General features: G+C 50.2%; 1 protein-coding gene across 1 annotated transcript in view; it reads left to right on the top strand.

Moving 5' to 3' along the window:
• kcnq1.1 (potassium voltage-gated channel, KQT-like subfamily, member 1.1) overlaps positions 1-20,561 on the top strand; it is an 81,947-nt gene that overhangs the window by 43,995 nt on the left and 17,391 nt on the right. Inside the window, exons 11-14 of the mRNA XM_042341439.1 lie at positions 2,199-2,274; positions 3,012-3,106; positions 3,488-3,534; positions 4,316-4,377. Coding sequence (XP_042197373.1) covers positions 2,199-2,274; positions 3,012-3,106; positions 3,488-3,534; positions 4,316-4,377 — 280 coding nt within the window. The remainder of the gene's footprint in view (positions 1-2,198; positions 2,275-3,011; positions 3,107-3,487; positions 3,535-4,315; positions 4,378-20,561) is intronic.

Below are 20,561 nucleotides of genomic sequence, written 5' to 3'. Positions count from 1 at the left end.
TGTGTCACGTGTGTGTGTGTGTGCTCCTGTGTGTGAATGTATGTTTCGCTCTTTTCTTTGTGTGTGTGTATGTCTCTCTCCAGCTCTGTGTGTATCTCCCTCTATGCTGTTCCTGTGTGTGTGTTTGTGTGTGTCTCTCTTTCTCTCTCTCGCTCCTCTGTGTGAGTATGTCTCTCTCTCTCTGTCTAGTCTGCCTTTCTCTTTTGCATTGGTTGTCTCCCTCAAGCGCTTTGGGACGTCCTCCCGACGTGAAAAGCGCTATATCAAATGCAAGGATTATTATTACAAGTGCTCTTGCACTCAGTCTCGCTGGGTTTGCTATCTCTCACTTGTGTGATCTCACTCTCACTCAATTGTTATCTTGCTCATTCTCTCTCTGGCTGTTTCATTTCCTGCCTCGGTCTCTGTATCTGTCTTGTTTACCAGCGTGCTTTATCAGCTTACTCACGCTTTCCATAGTCTCTGATTCTCACACTTGATTTTTACACTTCTTTCTGGATTGTCTTTCGCTTCCTCTCTGTCCGTCTCTCAATATCTATCTGTTTGTCCGTCTGTCTGTCTCTAATAATGATAATAATCCTGGCATTTGATATAGCGCTTTTCATGTCTTCTCGACGTCACAAATTGCTTCACAGAATATGATGTAAAGTGAATTGACCGTATATTTGTGGGTGAAACGCGGCAGACAATTTCGCACCGCAGCGTCCCACAAACAGTCGTGGATTAAAAATGACCAATTTATTATTTTTTTGAGGGATTATTATTAGGCGTGTGGAGTAAGGAAACTTGCCCAAGATTTCACCCTGCCTGAGATTGAACCCAGGTGTCTCGCTTGCAAGGCGAGTGCTCTAACCACTGAGCTATAGGACTCCACTGCCTCTACCTCTCTGGCCATCTCTCTGTCTATCTCTATTCTCTATCTTTTTGTCATCTCCCTGTCTCCCTCTACTTCTCTGTCTGTCAGTCTGTCCATCCCTAACTCTCTGTCTGTCCCTCTCCCTCTCTCTCACCTGCTCCGTATATCTTTCAGAGTCTCGTTTTAAACAGGTAATCTCTAAAAACTTGAGCTCTAGCAAAAGAGTGCGAGAAACAGAGAAGATATCAGTATCCATGTTGTATCAGATACCCCTATGGTTTTCAGTGACAACAGTGTTGAGTTACCCATGTTTGGCTTTCAGTGTTTATTATTACCAAACCTTGAAGGTTTCTGTAATTAATTCCACTGTTGAGGGGGAGGGGACGAGGTCACTGAGCCCTTGGGTGAATATCAGCTTCCCAATGCCAGCCAATCTCACCGACTGTACCGCAAGCCACAGGAAGCCTCGGCTACAGACTTTGGGTGTCGCTGGCACGAAACGGGGCAGAAAGCGCGGTGGGCATCAGTCTTTACCAAACCCTCGCCTCTCGCTGTCTGTCCCCGGCACCTTGTTGTCAAATGGTTCAGGCAAAGAAAATTGACGGGGTTCAGTTTCATGAAATCTAAATGTGCTACGGGTTTTTGTCTGGAATCGTGGCCGAGATTTGTCTGGGAGCAGAGTTTCATGGGGGGGGCTGTGGGTGCGCGTGTGTGTGCCTGTGTGTGTGTGTGTCTGTGTGGTTATGGGGTGGGGGTTAAGAGCTTAAGAACATAAGAATTTGCTTTGGTAAAAGAAGACGAAGATCCATTCAGTTTGCCTTCCACCATAGCAGATGAATGCACATGTTGAGTTAGGTTATGTTTATGTGCGCGTGTGTGTGTGGTGGGGGGGGATTTGTTTGTGTGTGGGGGGGGGGTCATGTGTGTGTGGGAGAATTGGTGTGTGGGTGTGTGTGCATGTGTGTGTGGGGGGGGGTGTTTACGTGTGTATGTGAGGGGGGGGAGGTGATTCCAATCACCAGTGTTTCCAAAATCTAAATAAATGTTGACCCCACCTCCCCCCACACACACTTCCCATCCACACACACACACACACACACACCTGGAAAATTTTTATTCCTGGAAAAACATAGGTAATAGATACGTTATTCCCAATTGTCAGCTAGCCCCCGCCCACCCTTTCCCTCCCCCCCAACACTATCCTCATCATGGTGACCTGGCTGGCGCAGTGCGAGATGCCGCAATGACAGTCACTACACGTGGCTGAAGAGACGTCCGTTGGGAGAGGTTTATTTGGGACGAGCTGAAGCTGTGTCTCTCTCTCCCCCCCCACCCCCCGCAGGTTACAAGAGTCTCACCGTCTCGCCATCAAGGTGATCCGCAGGATGCAGTATTTTGTCGCCAAGAAAAAGTTTCAGGTGAGGGTGAAAGTTATTTTTCCTCCTTACATTTCCGCCTCCCAGAGAAGAGGAGTCTCTCTCTCTCCCGGTGTCCCAGCTATCAGTCCCCCCCCACCATAAAAATTGTTCACTCACTCCACAACCCTTTGTGAGACGCTGCTCTGCGCAAATCGGCTGCCGCGTTTTGCCCACAGAACGCACAGTCACTCCACTTTACGGTATATCCTGTGAAGCGCTTTCAGACGTCTCGAGGGGACATGATAAGGCGCTGTATCAAACGTAAAGGTTATTATTATTCTTGTCCTCGTCTTCAAGGCCCTCCCCGGCCTTGCTCCTTCCTACCTCTGTGACCTGCTAACCCCATATCCACCTGTCCTCTCCCTCCGCTCAGCAAGCTCCGGCCTGCTACAGGTCCCCCGCCCGGCCCACCCCCCACCAGCGGGCAGGCCTTCAGCCTCTCAGCCTCCACCCTTTGGAACTCCATCCCACATTCCCTTTGCCTCGCTCGGTCCTTTGCCTCCTTCAAGACACGTCTCCTCTTCGATCGCGCCCTTGTGCACCCTCCTACCCCTACCTTGCCCGATCACAACCCCCTCCCACCCCCTCCAGCTCGAGTCCAAAATCCCTGATTGTCCAGCGCTTTGGGATGTCCTTCCGACGTGAAGGGGTGCTATTCAAATGTGATTGTGTATTGTATTATTACTATTATTATTGTTATCATTAATATTCTCGGTTGTGTTTTTTTTGCTCTGCAGCAAGCCCGCAAGCCCTACGATGTCCGAGATGTGATTGAGCAGTATTCCCAGGGCCACCTCGACCTGATGGTGCGGATCAAGGAACTGCAGAGAAGGTACTTACCCGGCTCGGTTGGGACCACAAGTTTTAGAGCGAGGAGATGCAAAACCTGTCACGTCGGATGGGTCAGCCTGCAAGACACAGCGGCCAAAGGGAGTTTGGGTTTACGCTCGATCTCCATTGTTGCCCCCGCTTTGTTATGCCATTGACCTCTATCGTTACCCCTTTTCCCCTTGCGACCGGCTAGGTCCGTTCCGCACACCGTGCTCCGGATGACCGCTTTGCGGGTCATCGGGTCACTTCCTGGTGCTTACATGGGTCTTTGGAGTTGACGTACGGATCAGCCATGACCTAATACGATGGTGGAACAGGCTCGAGGGGCTGAACGTCCTGCTCCTGTTCCTATGTTAATACAGCTTCTCCCCTTCACCCCTAGACTGGAGCAGTCGTTAGGAAAGCCGTCGATGTTCCTGTCTGTCTCAGGTAAGTACACCAAAGTTGTCTTGCCCTCTGTCACGATCAGACTAGGCCGGACAAGAACGGCGGATCACAAGAGATGCTCTTCCCAAGTTTGGTGAAAAGTTCTTCAGGGTTTGCAGATATCTGGAGGAAACTTAGCCCCACGTGCTCAGTGCAGTCACTACTCTCTCTCTGATTGTCCATGCTGTAATCGTGTGGGCGATCACTGCTTCCCAGACCCATCGCTCCCCGTCCTCCCAAATACTATTAAGTTCACTCCAAGCAGCGACCTACACCCTGGGTTGGAAAATTGAGACATTTCGTCATGGGTTCGATATGATATTTAGCACATGTTGCATTTTCAGGGGAATTGTTTGGCGTATAAATTCACAAGCACCAATTCTCTCGTGAAAGGTAGAGTTTTACACACAAACAGCAACCCCCCCCACCTTTGACTGCACTATCAAGGCTGTATTTGCCTGCAACCCACAGTCACTGCATTTCACAGGAAAATCCTATGAAGCACTTTGGGATGTCCTCCCAACGTGAAAAGTGCTGTATCGAATGTAAGGATTATTATGACTGATTAATTATTATTATTATGACAAGATTAGTGTTAATTTCGCAACGGAAAGGCTTGCTTCATTCAGTCTGAGCGCTCGAGAGCTCGGCAGGGAGTGGGGTCCAGTGGCAAGGCTGTTGTGAGGTTATTTTAACAGAGTTTTAACACATGTCTCTCATATCTAATTGTTTGCTCTTCTCTCCTCCCTCTCTGCCCCCCCCCCCAATGGATGTGGCGGTGCAGAAAAGAACCAAGATCGGGGGAAGAACACGATCGGAGCTCGACTGAGCCGAGTGGAGGAGAAGGTAAGAGTGGGGTCTCCTCTCTGGGTGTGTCAGTTGTTTGCTACAGTCACGTATCTTGGCTGTTTCTCTGACCTTCCCCGTCCAGGCTTTTCTGGGCAGTATCGCTCACACACTCACAGACTCGCACTCTGGCTCGTTGTCAGACTCCGCTGGTGTCCAGCGTCCCGGGGACACCACCCCACGTGAAGGGCGCTATATAGATACAAGTTGTTGTCGTCCTCGTGTACACGATTGGGAGCACGTCTTGTACACTCACAGAAGGATAAACACACGTGTACACGCAGACGCACACGCCTAGGTGTGCAAGTGCCTTGCCAGCCAAGCTGGAGCGCAGTCTCCCGGGGTTCAGCGCTGACGGCCCTCCCGCTGACCGTTGGGAGAATCTCCGCTCGCGTCTCCTGAACGAGGAACGCGGTCGGGAATTGCTGAGGTCACAGACCGTCACTGAACGTATTCCGGGCAGCGCGGCAACCGCCTCAGCGATCCCGCAGAGAGTAAGTGCCTCATCAAGTCGTCAAGACGTCTCAAAGCCCTTCATGGGACATACTGTAGAGTGGAGTGACTGTGCGTTTTGTGGGCGAAACGCGGCAGCCAATTGCGCACAGCAGCGTCCCCGCAAACAGCTATGAAACAAATGACCAATTTTTATTGTCGGCAACCCGAGGATTTCACCCTCCCTGAACCTAGTGGTGCCCGTGGCCCATTTGTTGCCCCAGTGCAGGGCGTTGATGGCTCATTTCTCCCCCCGCCCCCTCATCCCCCCCCCCCCACCCCCAGCCCTCTCCCCTCCTCCGAGGAGCTTGCCTTTACCCTCTCGGCCAGTGGGGGGAGCTAGCAACCTGTTTTCGGGCTTGCAAGCATTGTAGCCTTCCTCTCCTTTCTGGGTTCCTGAAGGGTTAACGGCAGCTTCGGGTCTCGTTGTCGAATCATTAACCTGTCGCTGCCCTTGTATACACGCTCTCTCTCTCGCTCTCGCCTCTCTCAACACAGCCAGATCTACCTGAGCCTTTCGGCTGTTAGCTCCATGTATTTGGATTTTTCTCCCTCCAAAAGCACGACGACAGAGAGAGAAGAAATTAAATCTCACCCCCTGTCCCCCGCCCACCCACCCACCGTATACCCCCCCCCACCCCGAAAACATAAGACCCCAATGGCTTAGAGCCAGGAGACCAAAGAGTGCACAGATTGGCAGCCAGCCCACCAACCAGCTCATCTGACAGCTCTCAACAACAGTAATAACGCTAATGAAAACAACATGGCCTGTAGTTTCATTGACTTAATTTTACTAGGTAACAACTTACAAATAATTTGGATTGAAACAATATGGGAACTTGCCCTCTTCTTTCCCCTCCCCCCACCACGCTCGCTTCTATCCTCCTCCCCCACACCTCCCCCACCCCCATCCCACCCAATTACTCTCTCCCCCGCTTTCCCTTCAAGCAAACATGACCAGATACCGGGGACATTAGGCTTCCTGATCATTATTTAGATATACCCCATCCCCCCCCTCCCACCCCCATTCACACGCACATAAACACTGTTTCCTTGCAAGAACGTGAGCACTTTTGAAGGAGAGAACGTTTTAAGGATAGATGTGGACAGTCATGTTATCTCCCCGTTAAGTTGAGCCACTGTTTCAAGCCACCAAAAGGCTCTTCCCCCTCTTCATCCAAACCTCTCTTGCCATCTTGTGACGAGGATTGTTAGGGGAACGTGGCGGACAGATTTGCGCGCGGCAAAGTCCAGCAAACGGTCATCAGTCGATCTTTACCTAGGGGTAGGACAGCACCTCCCAATAAGGCACTGCCCCCCCCAGCGCTGGACTGGTTTAGCAACTGACAGCCAGCAGTGACCAGTGTGGCGGTCACACTTTGGGACAAAAGTCCGGCTTTTGTGTGGAAGGAAGTCAAAGGTGTGTTTTTACCAGAGATGAACACAGAGAAGAAAATTTACCTTTAAACACATTTATAAAGCTGCCCACACCCCCTCCCCACCCAAATCCCTAAACCTTCTCCCCCTGCTCACGCCGCTGGTCTGTAGCTGCGTTGGGAAGATATGAGTTCACCAGCTTATATACGGTGGTTGAATATTACAGAGCTGTTGCCCGTCTTCAGGAAATCCTTGGAATGTCTTTGAACGGAGACGTTAATCTGGCTTTTAAGCTCCATCTCCGAGTGAAACGATCTTGATATTTCGCCGCTTTTCATGTTATTCCGACTGAGTGCCTTCTCTCAGCAAGTCACGACGGGCAGGTCACAGGAGACTTCTCCACCTGCCTACTGAGCACATAATAATAATAATAATAATAATCCTTGCATTTATTGTGGCGCCTTATCACACCGTTGAGACGTCTCAAAGCGCTTCACAGGATACGCTGTAAGGTGAATTGACTGTATCTCGTGTGGCCGAAACGCAGTGGCCAATTGCGCCCGGCAGCGTCCCACGAACAGCCGTGGATTGAGTGACCACATTTTTTTAATATAAAATCCCAAAGGCTATTCCTCCACTTTGGCTCGTATCAAAGACACCTTCAATATATTGACAGGGTGGTGGTGGTGGGGGGTGTGGATAGTGTTCAGGTGGGGGGGTGGGGTGGGGGAGACTGCTTTATAAATGCTGCCGTTTGTTTCTGGAACTGCACTGCCTGAAGTGATCTGCTCTCTATCAGAAGATTAGCCACCCTCGATAGAGCTGCCCCGTAAACTCAGCGGTGAGTGAGTGGGTGTTGTGCTGGGATCTCGAGCTCGTTTCCAGTAAGTGTTTGCTCGTCAGTGCAGATTAGCAGAAGAATGTTCAGTTCCAGCCCAAGGACACACTGGCCAGTGCGCTGGCAAAGCTTAGTTGTTGCTGAGGTTCACTGCACTGATTGCATAATCTGCCCGACAGTCATTCTCATCTCCTGCTCTCTCTCCCTCGCTCCCCCCCCCCCCCCCCCGCCCCCATTCGCACGCTTGCTCACCGACCATCACCGTTTCACTTATCACCCGCTCGCTTGCCGCTCATTCGCTCTGTGTCTCCCGAGACACTAACTCTGGGTGTAGGGTGGTATAAACCTGCAAGTTGTTGTTGTTGTTGTCGTTCCATCTCGTGTGTGTGTGTGTGTGTCTCTCTCTCTGCCGTGTGTGTGCGTATCTGCCTTTCACTGTCTCTTTTGTATGTTGATGTCTCATCTCTCTCTGTTTGTCTCTCTCTGTCTTTTCTCGCTGTGTTTCTCTTTCTCTCTCTGTTTTTCTCACTGTTTGTCTCTCTTTCTCTCTGTCTGTAACTCTCCTTGTCTCTCTCTCTCTCTCCTCCTCTCTCTGTCTCTCTCTCTCTTTCTCTCCCCCGTCCCTGTTGTGTGCCAGATGAGAAGCTACCTTGCATTATCAGTCAGCGGTCTCTGCTCTATGGAAGTATCTGCCTGCTGCAGTAAGTAAGAGTGGAGATGGCTCTGTGAGGTTTGCTCCCCTCCGTGGGCTGCTTCTTCAAATCATTTCTTTTGTTTGAAACCTTGGAAGTGAGCCTCAAATTCCACCAACATGGGGAGAGGGGGAGAGAACGAGAGAGGGTCTGTGGTAAGCTGAGACGACAGTGCACACTTAAAACTCACCGTGCGCACAAGAACAACAACAACAACAACAACTTGCATTTATACAGTGCCCCTGACACACATCCACCGCCTGACACATCCGCCCTCTTATAACTGTTGCTGAAGCATTCACTGCCTCCTCGCTGGCTCACGTTTATCAGAACAATTCTCCACTTCACTCAGAAGGTTAAATAAAACCTTTTCGTCTCCAGTTGTGGTAAACCACCCCCCCACCACCCCACCCTCTTCCCTCACCTCTCCCCTCCTACCACCCCTCAGTATTTCCACTCCTCCCCTTTCTCCTCCCCACCCCCCCCAAATCCGTGACTGTTTAGTGCCATCTTGTTATCTCTGGACCTGCAAAAGCTTTGGACCAAGGTAGGCAGACAGGCAGGGAGGAGTGCAAACCGTTGTCTGTTCATCGCCTCGAGACCTCATCCCGACATGAAAGGCGCTGTAGAAAAGCAATTGGTGGTGGTGGTTGTTGTTGTTGTTGGGTGATGTGTTTCGGTTGGGATCCATCACGCGTGCTGCAATTTCACCTAAGCTTTTCAACCCCTGACGATTTTTCTCCCCTCTCCCTGACCCCATCACATCCTCCCACTGTCCCCGACCCGTCCGAGGACGGAGGGAGAGGCTGAACTGGCGGGGTTTCAGTGTGAGAACGAGTTCCGCCCTAGGCTGGGTGCTGTAGGTGTCGGCCTGTGGCAAGTGGGTAGCACTCTTGCCTCTTTGAGTCAAAGAGTTGTGGATTCGAGTCACACATCAGGGACTTTGAGCTCATGGTCTAGGCTGATGATGCAGCGGGGAGAGTGCTGCCTTGTCGGAGACGTTTGCCGAGGCTCTGCGCTCTGTTCGGGCGGATGTTAAAGATCCCGCGAAGCTATTGGAAAAGAGAAGGGAGTTTCTCTCTCCCGGCATCCGGGCCGACAATCTCCCCCAGATAAAATTGCTTACGCACTGCCTGGCTGTTTGTCGGGACGAGGCTGTCTGCAAAAATTGGTTGCCCCGTCCGCCCTGCAAAAACACACAGTCACTACACTTGGCAGTGTATCCTGGCAAGCGTTTTGAGACGTCCTCCTGATATGAAAGGCACTGTTATCGAATGGGAGGCCGAGAATAATAATAATAATAATAATAATTCTTGCATTTTATATAGCGTCTTATTACATCGACAAGATGTCTAAAAACTGTTCACAGGCTATACTGTAAAGTGAAGTGACTGTGTATTTTGTGGGAGAATCAAGGCAGCCAATTGCGTGCAGTAGGGTCCCACAAACAACCTCAGAGCGAGTTACCAATTTTATTTGGGGGATTATTGACCAGGACACTGGGAAAGACAAACTCCCTTCTCTTTTTGAATAGCATCGTGGAATCCACCAGACGGGACCTTGTGTCATCCAAATGATGGCACCTCCGACAATGCAACACCGCCCCCCACCCCAGAGCTGCATTGGAGTGTCAGCGTAGACTGTGTGATTCCAAGTCCTGACGTGAGGCTTGAACACACGACCTTCTGACAGGCGAGAGCACTACCAACCACACCGGGCTGACACGTGATAAGTAGCAAATCAAACCCGTGTGTGTGGGGGTGGGGGGAGTGGGGGAAGGCAGTGAGGGGGATGTTGTTCAGAAGAAAAAAACCCGCTCTGGGAAAGCCGAAACGCTTTCCGTCGCAGGTTCCTGCGAAGCAAAAAGATATAAGCTGTAATGTTCGCTCGCTGCATTTCTTGCCCGTTCCCCACACGACAGGGAGGAATTTTAATTGGCCCTGAGTTGTTCAGGAATGTTCTCCATGGAGCAGAGTTTTTACAGGTGTATCGCTGTCTGCTTTCAACTAAATGACCCTCACGGTGACGGCAGGTGATCGATTGGAAAGATGCTTTTTATTTTATTTTTTCGGGCGAGGATTTTCCTGTGGACTTCTCCCCCATTGATTGTTGGGAGTCCTGTACCCTATTGGTTAGAGCACTCGCCTCGCAAGCAAGAGGACCCGGGTATGGTTCCCAGACGGGGCAAAACCTTAGCAAGTTTCCTTACTCTGTTTACCCAGCATTACGTAGGAACCTGGTTGTTAGTCGATTGGCTTTCCGGGGCGTAATAATGCCTTTTAAAAAATAATAATAATTTGATGACTCAATCCACGACAGTTTGTGGGACACTGCTGTGAAAATGGCTGTCACGTTTCACCTGCAAAATATAGTCAATTCACTTGACAGTATATTCCTGTGAAGCGCTTTGAGACGTCCGAACGACATAAGATGCTATATCAAATGCAAGGATCGTTATCATTATCATCGCTTTTAATCAGCAATCAATATTGGTTGGGGATGGGGAGGAGGTCACGTGATTTTATGTGATAGGCAATCACTGAGCTCTGATGTGAGCTAGGAGTGGATTGGGGCAGTGAGATTTACTACAACAACAACAACTTGGATTTATATAGCGCCCTCCACGCTGGACTGCGTCTCAGAGCGCTTTACAGTAACGGATCCTGGGGCCGAGTCAGGGGGAGGGGGGAGAAGGTGACTTACCAAAAGTGCGGTCAAAAAGAAAGGTCTTCAGCAGTGACCTGAAAATAGGAAGGGAGGGAGGGAGGTGAAGGGAGGGAGGGAGTTCCAGAGCCTCGGGGCGTAGTGGCTGAAGGCACGGCCGCCGAGGGTGGAGCGCAGGAATCGGGGGATGAGGAGGAGGCCAGACCCCAGAGGAACGAAGGCAACGGGGGACTGTTTTGAGGAGAGAGGAGGTCAGAGAGGTCGGGGGGTGCAGAGGAGTGCAGGGATTTGAATACGAGGGTGAGGATCTTGAAGTCGATCCTCTCTGGGACAGGCAGCCAGTGCAGTCTGGCCAGGACTGGGGGGATCGGGGAGCGGAGTTTCGTGCGGGTGAGAATGAGGGCAGCAGAGTTTTGAATGATTTGGAATGGTTTTACTAAACAGCGTTGTGGGCTTTACCACAGCCTGGTTTGAGTTGTGTGTGTGTGTGTGTGAGACAGAGAGAGACACAGCCTCCGTCACTCAGAAAAGCCAGACACAGACAGTGGTTTATAGGTTACAAACCACAGGTTTTCAACCCTCCCACGCCCCCGATTTATAGGTTCGAGTTACCATTGCCAACTTTTGGCCAAGTTTAAGAGGTCGTTGATGGTACTGTGAGTAAAGGAACTCCCTGGTCTGACTAACTGACGGTGCAGAGACACTGAGGTTGGCTCTGACACCTTTCTTCCCTTCACACCCCACACCCGAAGGCCAAGTGGGAGTGACATTTCTGAGTGTCACAAAAATAATCACCTTTCACAAATCTTATTCGTCCCAGTTGACCTCTAAGACCGTGCTTATAGTCACCCTCCACCCTCCGCCCAACTCAGCATCGGGCCACGACACTCTTAAGCGGTCGAAAACGCTGCCCGGTGTGAAGGGCACTATATAAGTGCAAGTTGTTGTTGTTGTTGCCCCCACACACGCACACACACACACACACACACACTCTCCCTCCGGCCCGAGAATCAAGGCACCACCGAGTGCGGTCACAGAAATACTTTTCAATTGTGTAACTTCTGGATAAGATTACTTGCGTTCAACAAAGTGTGTTTTACAGCGCTCAATTAGAAAGAAAAATCTCTTAATTACTGGCGGCCAGCCTGGGTTTTTTTTTAGAAACTGTGGCCGCAGCTGGAACTCGTTCGGAGTATAACCCCCCCCCCCCCCCCCGAGACAACGTTTGATTTAAGGTTTTGAAATGGTTTTTTATGGGAGTTGGAAAGCTTCCTTCACACACGCGCGCACACACTTTTGTTCCAAAGGTTTGACACTTCATAAGCTTAGTAAAATGTGTATATATGTGTGTGGGGGGGGGGTTGGGGCGCGAAGTGGTGGGGGAATTTGTTGGATTATTACTGCACATTTTTTTAATTCTCTCCAAGAAAAAGTAGAACCTCAGTTATCTGCCAAATTCAATTATCCATCAATTATCAATTGGCTGTCGCGTTTCGCCCACAAAATATACAGTCACTTCACTTTACTGTATTCCTGTGAAGCACTTTGAGACGTCTCGAAGACGTGATAAGGCGCTGTATCAAATACAAGGATTATCATCCATGGCTTGTCAGAGTGTCTCAGTATGTATCTTCAGTGGCTGGGAACACGCAGCAGGTCAGGCAGCATCTATGAAGAGAGGAAAGTGAGTTAGTGTTTCAGGTTTCTTTCGTCAGAACAGAACAGGGAAGGGGGGGGGGGGGCAAGGTGGGGAGAGAGGTCCAGAATTTGTGGAAGAATGATGATGATAGTTGTATTTAGAAGTACTTAATTGTATTCCGTACAAGTGTTTAACTGTATTTAGACAGCCAGAGGATGAGTGAATGTGTGGGTGAGAGAGTGTGTGAGTGTGTCTGTGTGTGTGTGTTTATGTGAGTGCATGAGTGAGTGTGTGTGTGTCTGTGTGAGTGTGAGTGAGTGTGTACTTGTGTGTGTGTGTGTCTGTGAGTGTGTGATTGTGTGTGTGTGAGCGTGTGTGTGTGTGAGTGAGTGTGTGAGGGCCATCATTTTCACGGCAGATCTGTTGCCATGTTCGGCGCCGAATCTTCTGTAACATGGATGGAGTCAGTGAGGAGGAAGTTACTGGTGTCAGACATTGTTACACTCGACTCAACCAACAGAAAATAAAAATTCATTGTCAGAAAAAAATAATGGGGTGGGGGGGGGGGTGGCCGGTGTGTGTAGTAACAGGACTTTGCGAACACCCTGTATTAAGCGTAGACGTCCCTGCACTCAAAAGGGTTAAGTGCTTGACATCTCTCTGGCCGGTCGTTCAGTGTGTGCTGTGCTGTGTAGTGTGAGCCAAGGCACACTGCGTAGCTGGCAGTCTGGACTGTGCAGTGCTCGCTAGGCTTCGGCTGGAAAGTTTACACTATACACCCAGCTCTCGCTCCCCGTTGCCAGAGCTCCTTTACCGTCCAAACCTGAATGAAATCAGACAGGGAAATTGCGTGGCTCGTAACATTACATGCTTTGCTGACGGCACCAAGATGTTCAGGGAGTTGGGAATATACTGTACGAGGAAGGTGAACAGCAGTGTAAAAGATATTTAGATTAATCCTTACATTTGATATAGGGCCTTATTACATCGGGAGGACGTCTCTCTCTCCCTCAATCCCTCCACCTTGCCCCCTCCTTCCCCATCTTCCGGTCCCGCCTGAAGACCTTCCTCTTCGACCCACAAAACAACGCAGTCATTTCACTTTACAGTATATTCTGCGAAGCGCTTTGAGGCGTCTCGGAGTACGTGATAAGGCGCTGTATCGAATGCAAGGATTATGATCATTATTTCGACCTCGTTGTAGTTAGTTCACTCGGAGAATGAAACAGAGTCAATTGAGCTTCAGGAGAGTAAGAGGGTGGTGGGGGGGGGAATAAAAACCTGGCGATTACAACAATTTGGAACAAATTAACAAAAAATGTTGGAAATCAGTGGAAACCCAAGCTGCAGTTGGCCCGTGGTTGCCCTGATGCATTGCAAGTCCTGGTGGGACAATGCATAACACAATAAACCTGTGCAGCTTTACAGCTGGCAGAGAGCAATGGAAAAAAGAGCGAGGGGGAAAAAAAACAAGAGAGAGGGAGAGAGAGAGAGAGATTATCTACAGACTCTTGTGTTGTAATGGAAAAATGTTGTGGACAGTGTGTGTTAAACGCCCCCGCGGGCTAGCTGCTCTTTTGAGCCCCCGATTCCTCAGCGTAAACAGCCAAGCCTCGCACCGCAAGCCAGACCGCAGAGCCTGGGTGACACTCTCACAGCTCAGCTGACCAAAACATGCTCTCGCCACAAAGAGCACGAGACAGGGGCCGAGCAGAGATCCCTCACTCGCCTTTTGCTTCCTCTTCTCTGGCTTCCAACCGCTCCGTTAACCCCTTGTTGTCCGCAAAAGCACACAGCGGCTCCGATTTTACAGGAGAACGATGAGAGTAACAATAATATTAATCCTTGTCTGATCCCGTCATCGAGTTCTCTAAAAGCGCTTTACAGGATACACAAAATGACATTTGTATAGCGCTTTTCAGGACCTGAAAGGCGCTCCACAATATACTGTCAAGTGGAGTGACTGCGTATTTTGTGGGAGAAACACGGCAGCCAGTTGCGCACAGCAGTGCCCCACAAACAGCCGTGGATTGAGCGATCGATTTTATTTGGGGGATTGTTGGCCAGGCCACGAGGAGAGAGAGAGAGAGAGAGACCCTCTTCTAGTTTCGAATAGCGCCGCGGGATCTTTAAACAGATGGGACCTCAGTTTAACATCTCATCCGACAGACAGTGACAATGCAACACCTCCCCAGCACTGCATCGGAGTGTCACCTTAGACTATAGAATTCCAAGTACCAACGTGGGTTTTGAAGCCATACTGACTCATAGGCTGCGCCAGGCTGACACATAACGCTCTTTGAGACGCCCTCCCAGCGTGGAAGTCGCTATACTTATCTGATTTGTAAAAAAATAGATATGCTTGCATCACCTCTGAACATCAAGGGCCCGAGATTCCTCCTGAGTTTAGCCCGGAGACCATTGCCTTAGCATTTAGAATGGTGTGGAGGTTTGAGACGTTCTTAGTTATAATAAGTAAAGCGCAGTAATCCTTACATCTGATGCTTTCACGCTGGGAGCAAGTCTCGAAGCGCTTCGCAGGGGCTGCTGGAAAACTGTAGCGATTGTGTATTTTGCTCACGGGAACCTCGCCCCCAAATATCCGGCAATGTGCGTCCATGGGGGCGGTCATATATCTGACTATATGGGAACCTTTCAAGAGATGTCAATTGGAGATTTCTCCCCACCCACCCCTTTGCCCAAACTAGTCCTTGATTATTTTTTGCAACAGCTTAATTTCGCTTTTAAAGAGCAGTCCCCCACCCCCTGCTATCCCCCCACCCGCCCCAGTGTTTGTCTCACCGCAGGATATTGAGTTGGTTCCTGCAGTGCTGTTTCTACGGGTTATGTGCTATGTTACGTAAACGTCAAAGCCCAGCCTTTCTCTTCAAGAATAACTCTTTCCGGCAAAGGAAAGCGACTTCAAGGCCACGGCAACCTGCACCTGGATTTCCCTCCAGATCTGAAGTTGTGGCTTATTGCGGGCGAGAGCGTGTGGCTGGTGTTAGAGGTGGGTTAGAGCTTTGTTATGGATGCACGCAGCTAGACTGGTGTGTATTTGTGGGGCGGTGGGGGGGCGATGAGTGGGGGGAGATACTGTCAGCCCATCTATTCCGAGGCAGTGTTTATAGCCTCTATTTCCCCTCTCTGTTCCCTGAGTTTGCCAAGTAGGAAGAGGAGGAGGCCATTCAAGCCCTTCCAGTCTGTTGGGCCATCAAGCCAGTCGGTCTCTGCAAATCCCTGCCTTTCCTCCAAGAATAATCCCTACTTTTGACACAGCAACTTTTACAGCGGGAGGTCATCTCAAAGCGCTTCACAGGATTTAGCGTAAAGCGCAGTGGCTGTGTATTTTTGCCGGGCGAACGCAGCAGCCAATTTGCTCGCAGCGACACCCCACAAAACAGCAATGGAATGAACGACCAATTTTATTGGGTGGGGGGGAGATTGTCGGCCAGGTCACCGGGAGAGAGAAACTCCCTTGTCTTTTCCGGTAGCGTCACACGATCTTTAACGTCCACCTGATCAGGGCACAGATGGGATGGGACCTCGATTCAGTGTCTCATCCAAAGGACGGCACCTACGATATTGCAGCCTCCTCATCCCGCCCCCCCCCCCCCCAACCACCACCACCTGCCCGTCTGTCCATCAGCAACACGGCAGAATATATCCCTTTATTAAAAAAACACTGACAGGCACCTTGGAGTCCGCAGTTCTCACTGACTGACTGACGGACTGACAGGCCCTGCATTCTTCCTGCTGTTTAACAATATTCCCAAGCACTGCGCTCCAAGGTTTTTTTGGCTGGAGAGTTGTCCGTAGGGAGAGAGAGAGAGAGAGAGAGAGCAAAGAGACAGACAGAGAGAGAGAGAGGGGGAGGGAGGGAGGGAGGAGGGAGGGAGGGGAGTGTGTGTTATTCCTGCTATCCCGAGGCAGTGTTTTGATGGACATCCCTTTGGCGGTGACTGGGGAAGGGCGGCGGTGGTGTTGGGGGGGGTGGGGAAGGCAGCTGTACTGTGCCGAACTAAAACCCCACAGGCTGTTTGTGCTGTTCTGGAGCCGAGAGTGCCAAAAAACTTCAATCAGAGTCAAGTGAAAGAATTTTAATCAGGTTTTTGCTGAACTAGGGATTTGGCTGCACTCAATCTCTCCCCCCCCCCCCCCCACAGATACACACACACACTCCCTATTTGTCTTAATGTTGGGTTGGCTTGAAGAAGCGCTTATTAACTGTTTAGTAGCCGTTTATCTGGCTAACACACTACCGGCAGTCTCCAGTTCCAACTCGGTCTGTCTGCGGTCAGTCAGTGGCCATCCGCCAAGCTCCTATCGTCAGGAGGTGGAACTCAGGCAGATGTTCCAGTGCAGCGCTGGGGGGAGGAGAGGTGGGGAAGGGGACACACAACACTGTTTCGTCGGAGGTGCCGTCGTCGGATGACGTGAGCCCTGGCTGGGCTGGACGTTAACAATCCCGTGACAATATGGGAAAAGAGAAAGGAGTTTCTCTCTCCCGGTGTCCTGGCCAAATTCTTCTCCTCACCCTCCCCCTAAGTTGGGACCTTCAAGTCCTCGGAATCTTCTCCCAACCAGATCTCCAGACACCAAGAGTTACATCAGTCAGGACCTCTGTTGATCTCCCTTCATGAATGTTGATACGTCCAAGATCTCCTGGTCCTTTTCGTTGATTGTAATCCACTTTAGACAGATTAAGAGGGCCTTTATAGCCTTGCCCTTTCCTACCTCTGTGACCCGCTAACCCCTTATCAACCTGTCCGCTCCCTCCACTTAGCAGGCTCTGGCCTGCTCCACATCTCCCGGCCCACCCCACCATCGGCGGTCTGGCCTTCAGCCACTCCGCGCCCCCCCCACCCTTTGGAAATCCATCCCACATTCCCTCCCTCCATTGTCTCCTTCAAAGTAGGTCTCGAGACCCTCCTCTTTGACCGTGCCTTCGGCTACCTTCCCACCCTCCTTCCCTCCACCCCTCCCTTACCCCAACACCCCCCTCCCTTTTTTTAAGGGATTATTATCCCTCAAAAAGTGATCCGCCAATCAACTAACAGCCGGGTTCCTCCTTACTGTAGGTAAAAAGGCACGTGAAGTAAGGAAATTTGCCCAACGTTTCGCCCTGCCCGGGAATCGAACCCGGGTCCTCTCGCTTGCGAGGCGAGTGCTCTGGCTCAGTGGTAGTGCTCTCGCCTCGGGAGTCAGAAGGTTGTGGGTTCAGCCCCCATATCGGCACTTGGAATCTAAACACACTCTCACAAACGCTGTGCGTGGGCAAGCTTGCCCTAACACCTGTTACTGGGAGAGCAGCAGCCCGCCCGCCCACCCACCCACCCACCCGTCTGCCCGCCCGTCAGTGGTCAGTGCACACATGGTATTATTTAGGTGCTTGGCGTCAGTGTTTTCTAATCAATGTTACCGCTCTGCAAACAAGCTCAGACAGCAGAAGATGCCTTCACAGTCAGCGCTGCCCACACGGACTGACCCCCGGTCAATGGGATTTGGGAGCCAGTGAATTCTTCACCTTCCTTCGTCCACTTTGTTCCACGTTCCTCTTCTTTCCGACCCCCTACAAAGGATTTTAATTTGAGCTTCACCGTCGGGCTCCGTTCTGTCCCATTAACACTGAGTTTGTGTGTGGGGGGGGTTGGGGTGGGGATGGGGGCAGTGAAGGGGGGTGGGGAGGAAGAGCGAGAGAGCTGCTCAAAGCTTGTCTCTCATCCATTAACCCCTTCCTGCCACGAGCTTCTTGAATAACGGCGATCCACATACTTTAAAGAGCACAAACAGAGAGCATGTTCTCTCTGTCTGTTAGCTTCAGGTCTATCGTGGAGGAAGGGTGTTAGAGGGAAAGAGCAGCAGATCGTGGTTAGGATAATAATAGCAATAATAATCCTTGCATTTGATGTAGCGCCTTATCACGTCATTGAGACATCTCAGCGCTTCGCAGGATATACTGTGAAGTGAACTGACTGTATATTTTGTGGGTGAATCAATGCCTTTAACATAATAAACACAGCAAAGTACTGTCAAATAATAATAATAATCCTTGCATTCGGTGGGATTTGGGAGCCAGTAAATTTTAATGACGTGACTATAGTGTAGTGACTGTATTTTTGTAGGCTGGTAGCTGGTCAATAGCTGTGTGTAACTACACTCCCTCTCTCCCTTCTTCGCTTCTCCTCTATCAGTTGAATGTCTATGTCCTGGCCTGAGACTGGAGCCATCTCTTTTGGCCTAAGGTGACTGAGTTACTGTTCACACACTGACATGAGGTATCTGCTCTCAGAGCTGCTGAGTAAGGGTTGCGTTTAATTTGAGTTTGCTGCCAGTGTCTGAGATTCCTAGAAATCTAGTGGGAGAGTAAGAACTGTCTGTCATCGCCAAGCTAACAAGCCGATTCATGTGCCGTCAACACTCCCTGATATTTGCTTCACCAATAGTAATTTTGAGCACAGACTGGACACCCCATTTACTTCGCTCCTCGTATACAGCTGATATTCTCCAGGGGTTCTCACACACAGAAAAGAAGGGGGGAGAGAGAGGCAGCTTCTCTTTCTTTCTCTCTCTCTTTCTCGGCCCCTACCTTCCTCTCCTATTCTGTTAGATTCATGTCTGACGAAGAGAAAGGGTTTAGGATCCTCTCCCTTCCTCCCTGCTATCAAAATCATTTTTAAAAACGTACTTCTTTCATCCTCCAAGTCGTTATATGAATGCAATTTGTTCTTGTTGTGCCTTCGGCCATCTTCCCCTCCCACCAGCCCCCCAAATGTCTGCAAAATACGTGACGTTAGTTAATTTTTTCCTTCTCCCTGGCCAGGAATGTGTCTACGCTCCATTTTCATACTTCTCTCTTCTCCCCTTTTCCCACCTCACCCCCCCCCTAACCCCCACCACACCTATCACCAAGCTATGGGGTTCAGCTATTTGAACTCTCGCAGTTACCATAACTCAAATTCTGGGGTCCCCAAGCCAAGGGGCTCTTGCAACCTACGGGAGAGAAAGTGCGCATTCCATTCCAGATAGAGGGAAATTTCTATGTGTAGGTTGTACATGTGTGGAACTATTAGACTAGTTTGGCCACTCTTTAGCACGGAGATGGGCTTCTGCGTGTCAGACACCAGGGTTATTTGCTGATTGGTTTCCATTTGTGTCAGACACCTTGCTGGTCACAGCAATGGGTGATATCGGCTCATCATGACAATGTGTTTCCCCAAGCCTTGACTCTTGCCAACCTGCGCCTAATACTCTGCGGAATTAAGTAAGCAGGATGCATCCCTCCAGGGAGAGAGAGCGCATTCCATTCCAACAATCTATCTCTGGGATTTCCCTGTGTAGGTGTTCTCAGTTTGGTTTGGAAACTCTTTAAGAGTGGTGATGGGTTTCCGGCGGACCAAAATGAAGGTTTCCTCGTGTGTCAGACACCCGGCTGATCATGGCGATGGGTTTCCACGTGTCTCAAACACCCCGACTCCCCAAAACAGATCCACAAAGAGTTCCTGGTTTTCACATTATGATCCCTGCATTTGATATCACGCCTTATCGTGTCTTTGAGACGTCTCCAAGACGCTTTCAGAATATACTGTGAAGCGAATCGACTGTATATTTTGTGGGTGAAAACGCAGCAGCCAATTGCGCACCACAGGATTGATTGGTTTTATTGGTGGGGTGGAGGGGGAAGATGGAGAGGAGGGGGTGGCTGAAAAAAGGGAAATAAGAGTGCAGCTTGGTGAAATGTGAAAGCGATAATTGGCTCCTGAGTTAGTTGTTGGCACCCATTCACTGCCGATCCAGGGTTTTGTTTTGGGGGTTCGTTTGGGATGGGGGAGGGGGGGGAGGAGGATGGGCTGAGTTCCGCTAAGCTTTTGCTGAGCAGATGGTGCCTTGGCTTGTGTACGCATGAGACTTGTGTAGCGAAGGAAGTGGTTACACACCAAGAACACACAGTCCCCTCGGTGGGCAGGAAGTTGCATTTTGTGGCTTTTCGTCTCCTACTGCAGAAGCTGAGATGCCCAGCGCACGTATCTCACAATAAATAGGCCTGCTTTGTACTGCGAACTGATTGGGACTCGGAGCAGAGAGAAAAAGAGAGAGAGAGAGAGAGAAACCTCCGAGCGTACCACAAAGGGCACTCATTGGTCTCACTGTACTTAATCTCCAACCACCTGGTGTGTCACGTACATTTGAGAGAGTGAGAGATGAGAGAGATAATAGTAATAACAATAATAATCCTTGCATTTGGTAAGGCACCTTATCACGTCGTCGAGACGTCTCAAAGCGCTCCACATACTGTAAAGTGAATTGATTGTATATTTTTGTGGGCGAAACGCGGCAGCTGATTGCACACAGCAGCGTCCCACAAACAGTTGTGTCTTGAAGGGACCAAATTATTATTATCTATTTTATTTTTGGGGGGGGCGGGAGTTCTTACCCCCGAAAGCGATCCATCAAACGATTACCAACCAGGTTCCTGTTTACT

Source organism: Callorhinchus milii, unplaced genomic scaffold (assembly GCF_018977255.1).
Source record: "Callorhinchus milii isolate IMCB2004 unplaced genomic scaffold, IMCB_Cmil_1.0 Scaffold17, whole genome shotgun sequence".
Lineage (NCBI taxonomy): Eukaryota > Metazoa > Chordata > Chondrichthyes > Chimaeriformes > Callorhinchidae > Callorhinchus > Callorhinchus milii.
This window is presented reverse-complemented; position numbering and strand designations above follow the sequence as displayed.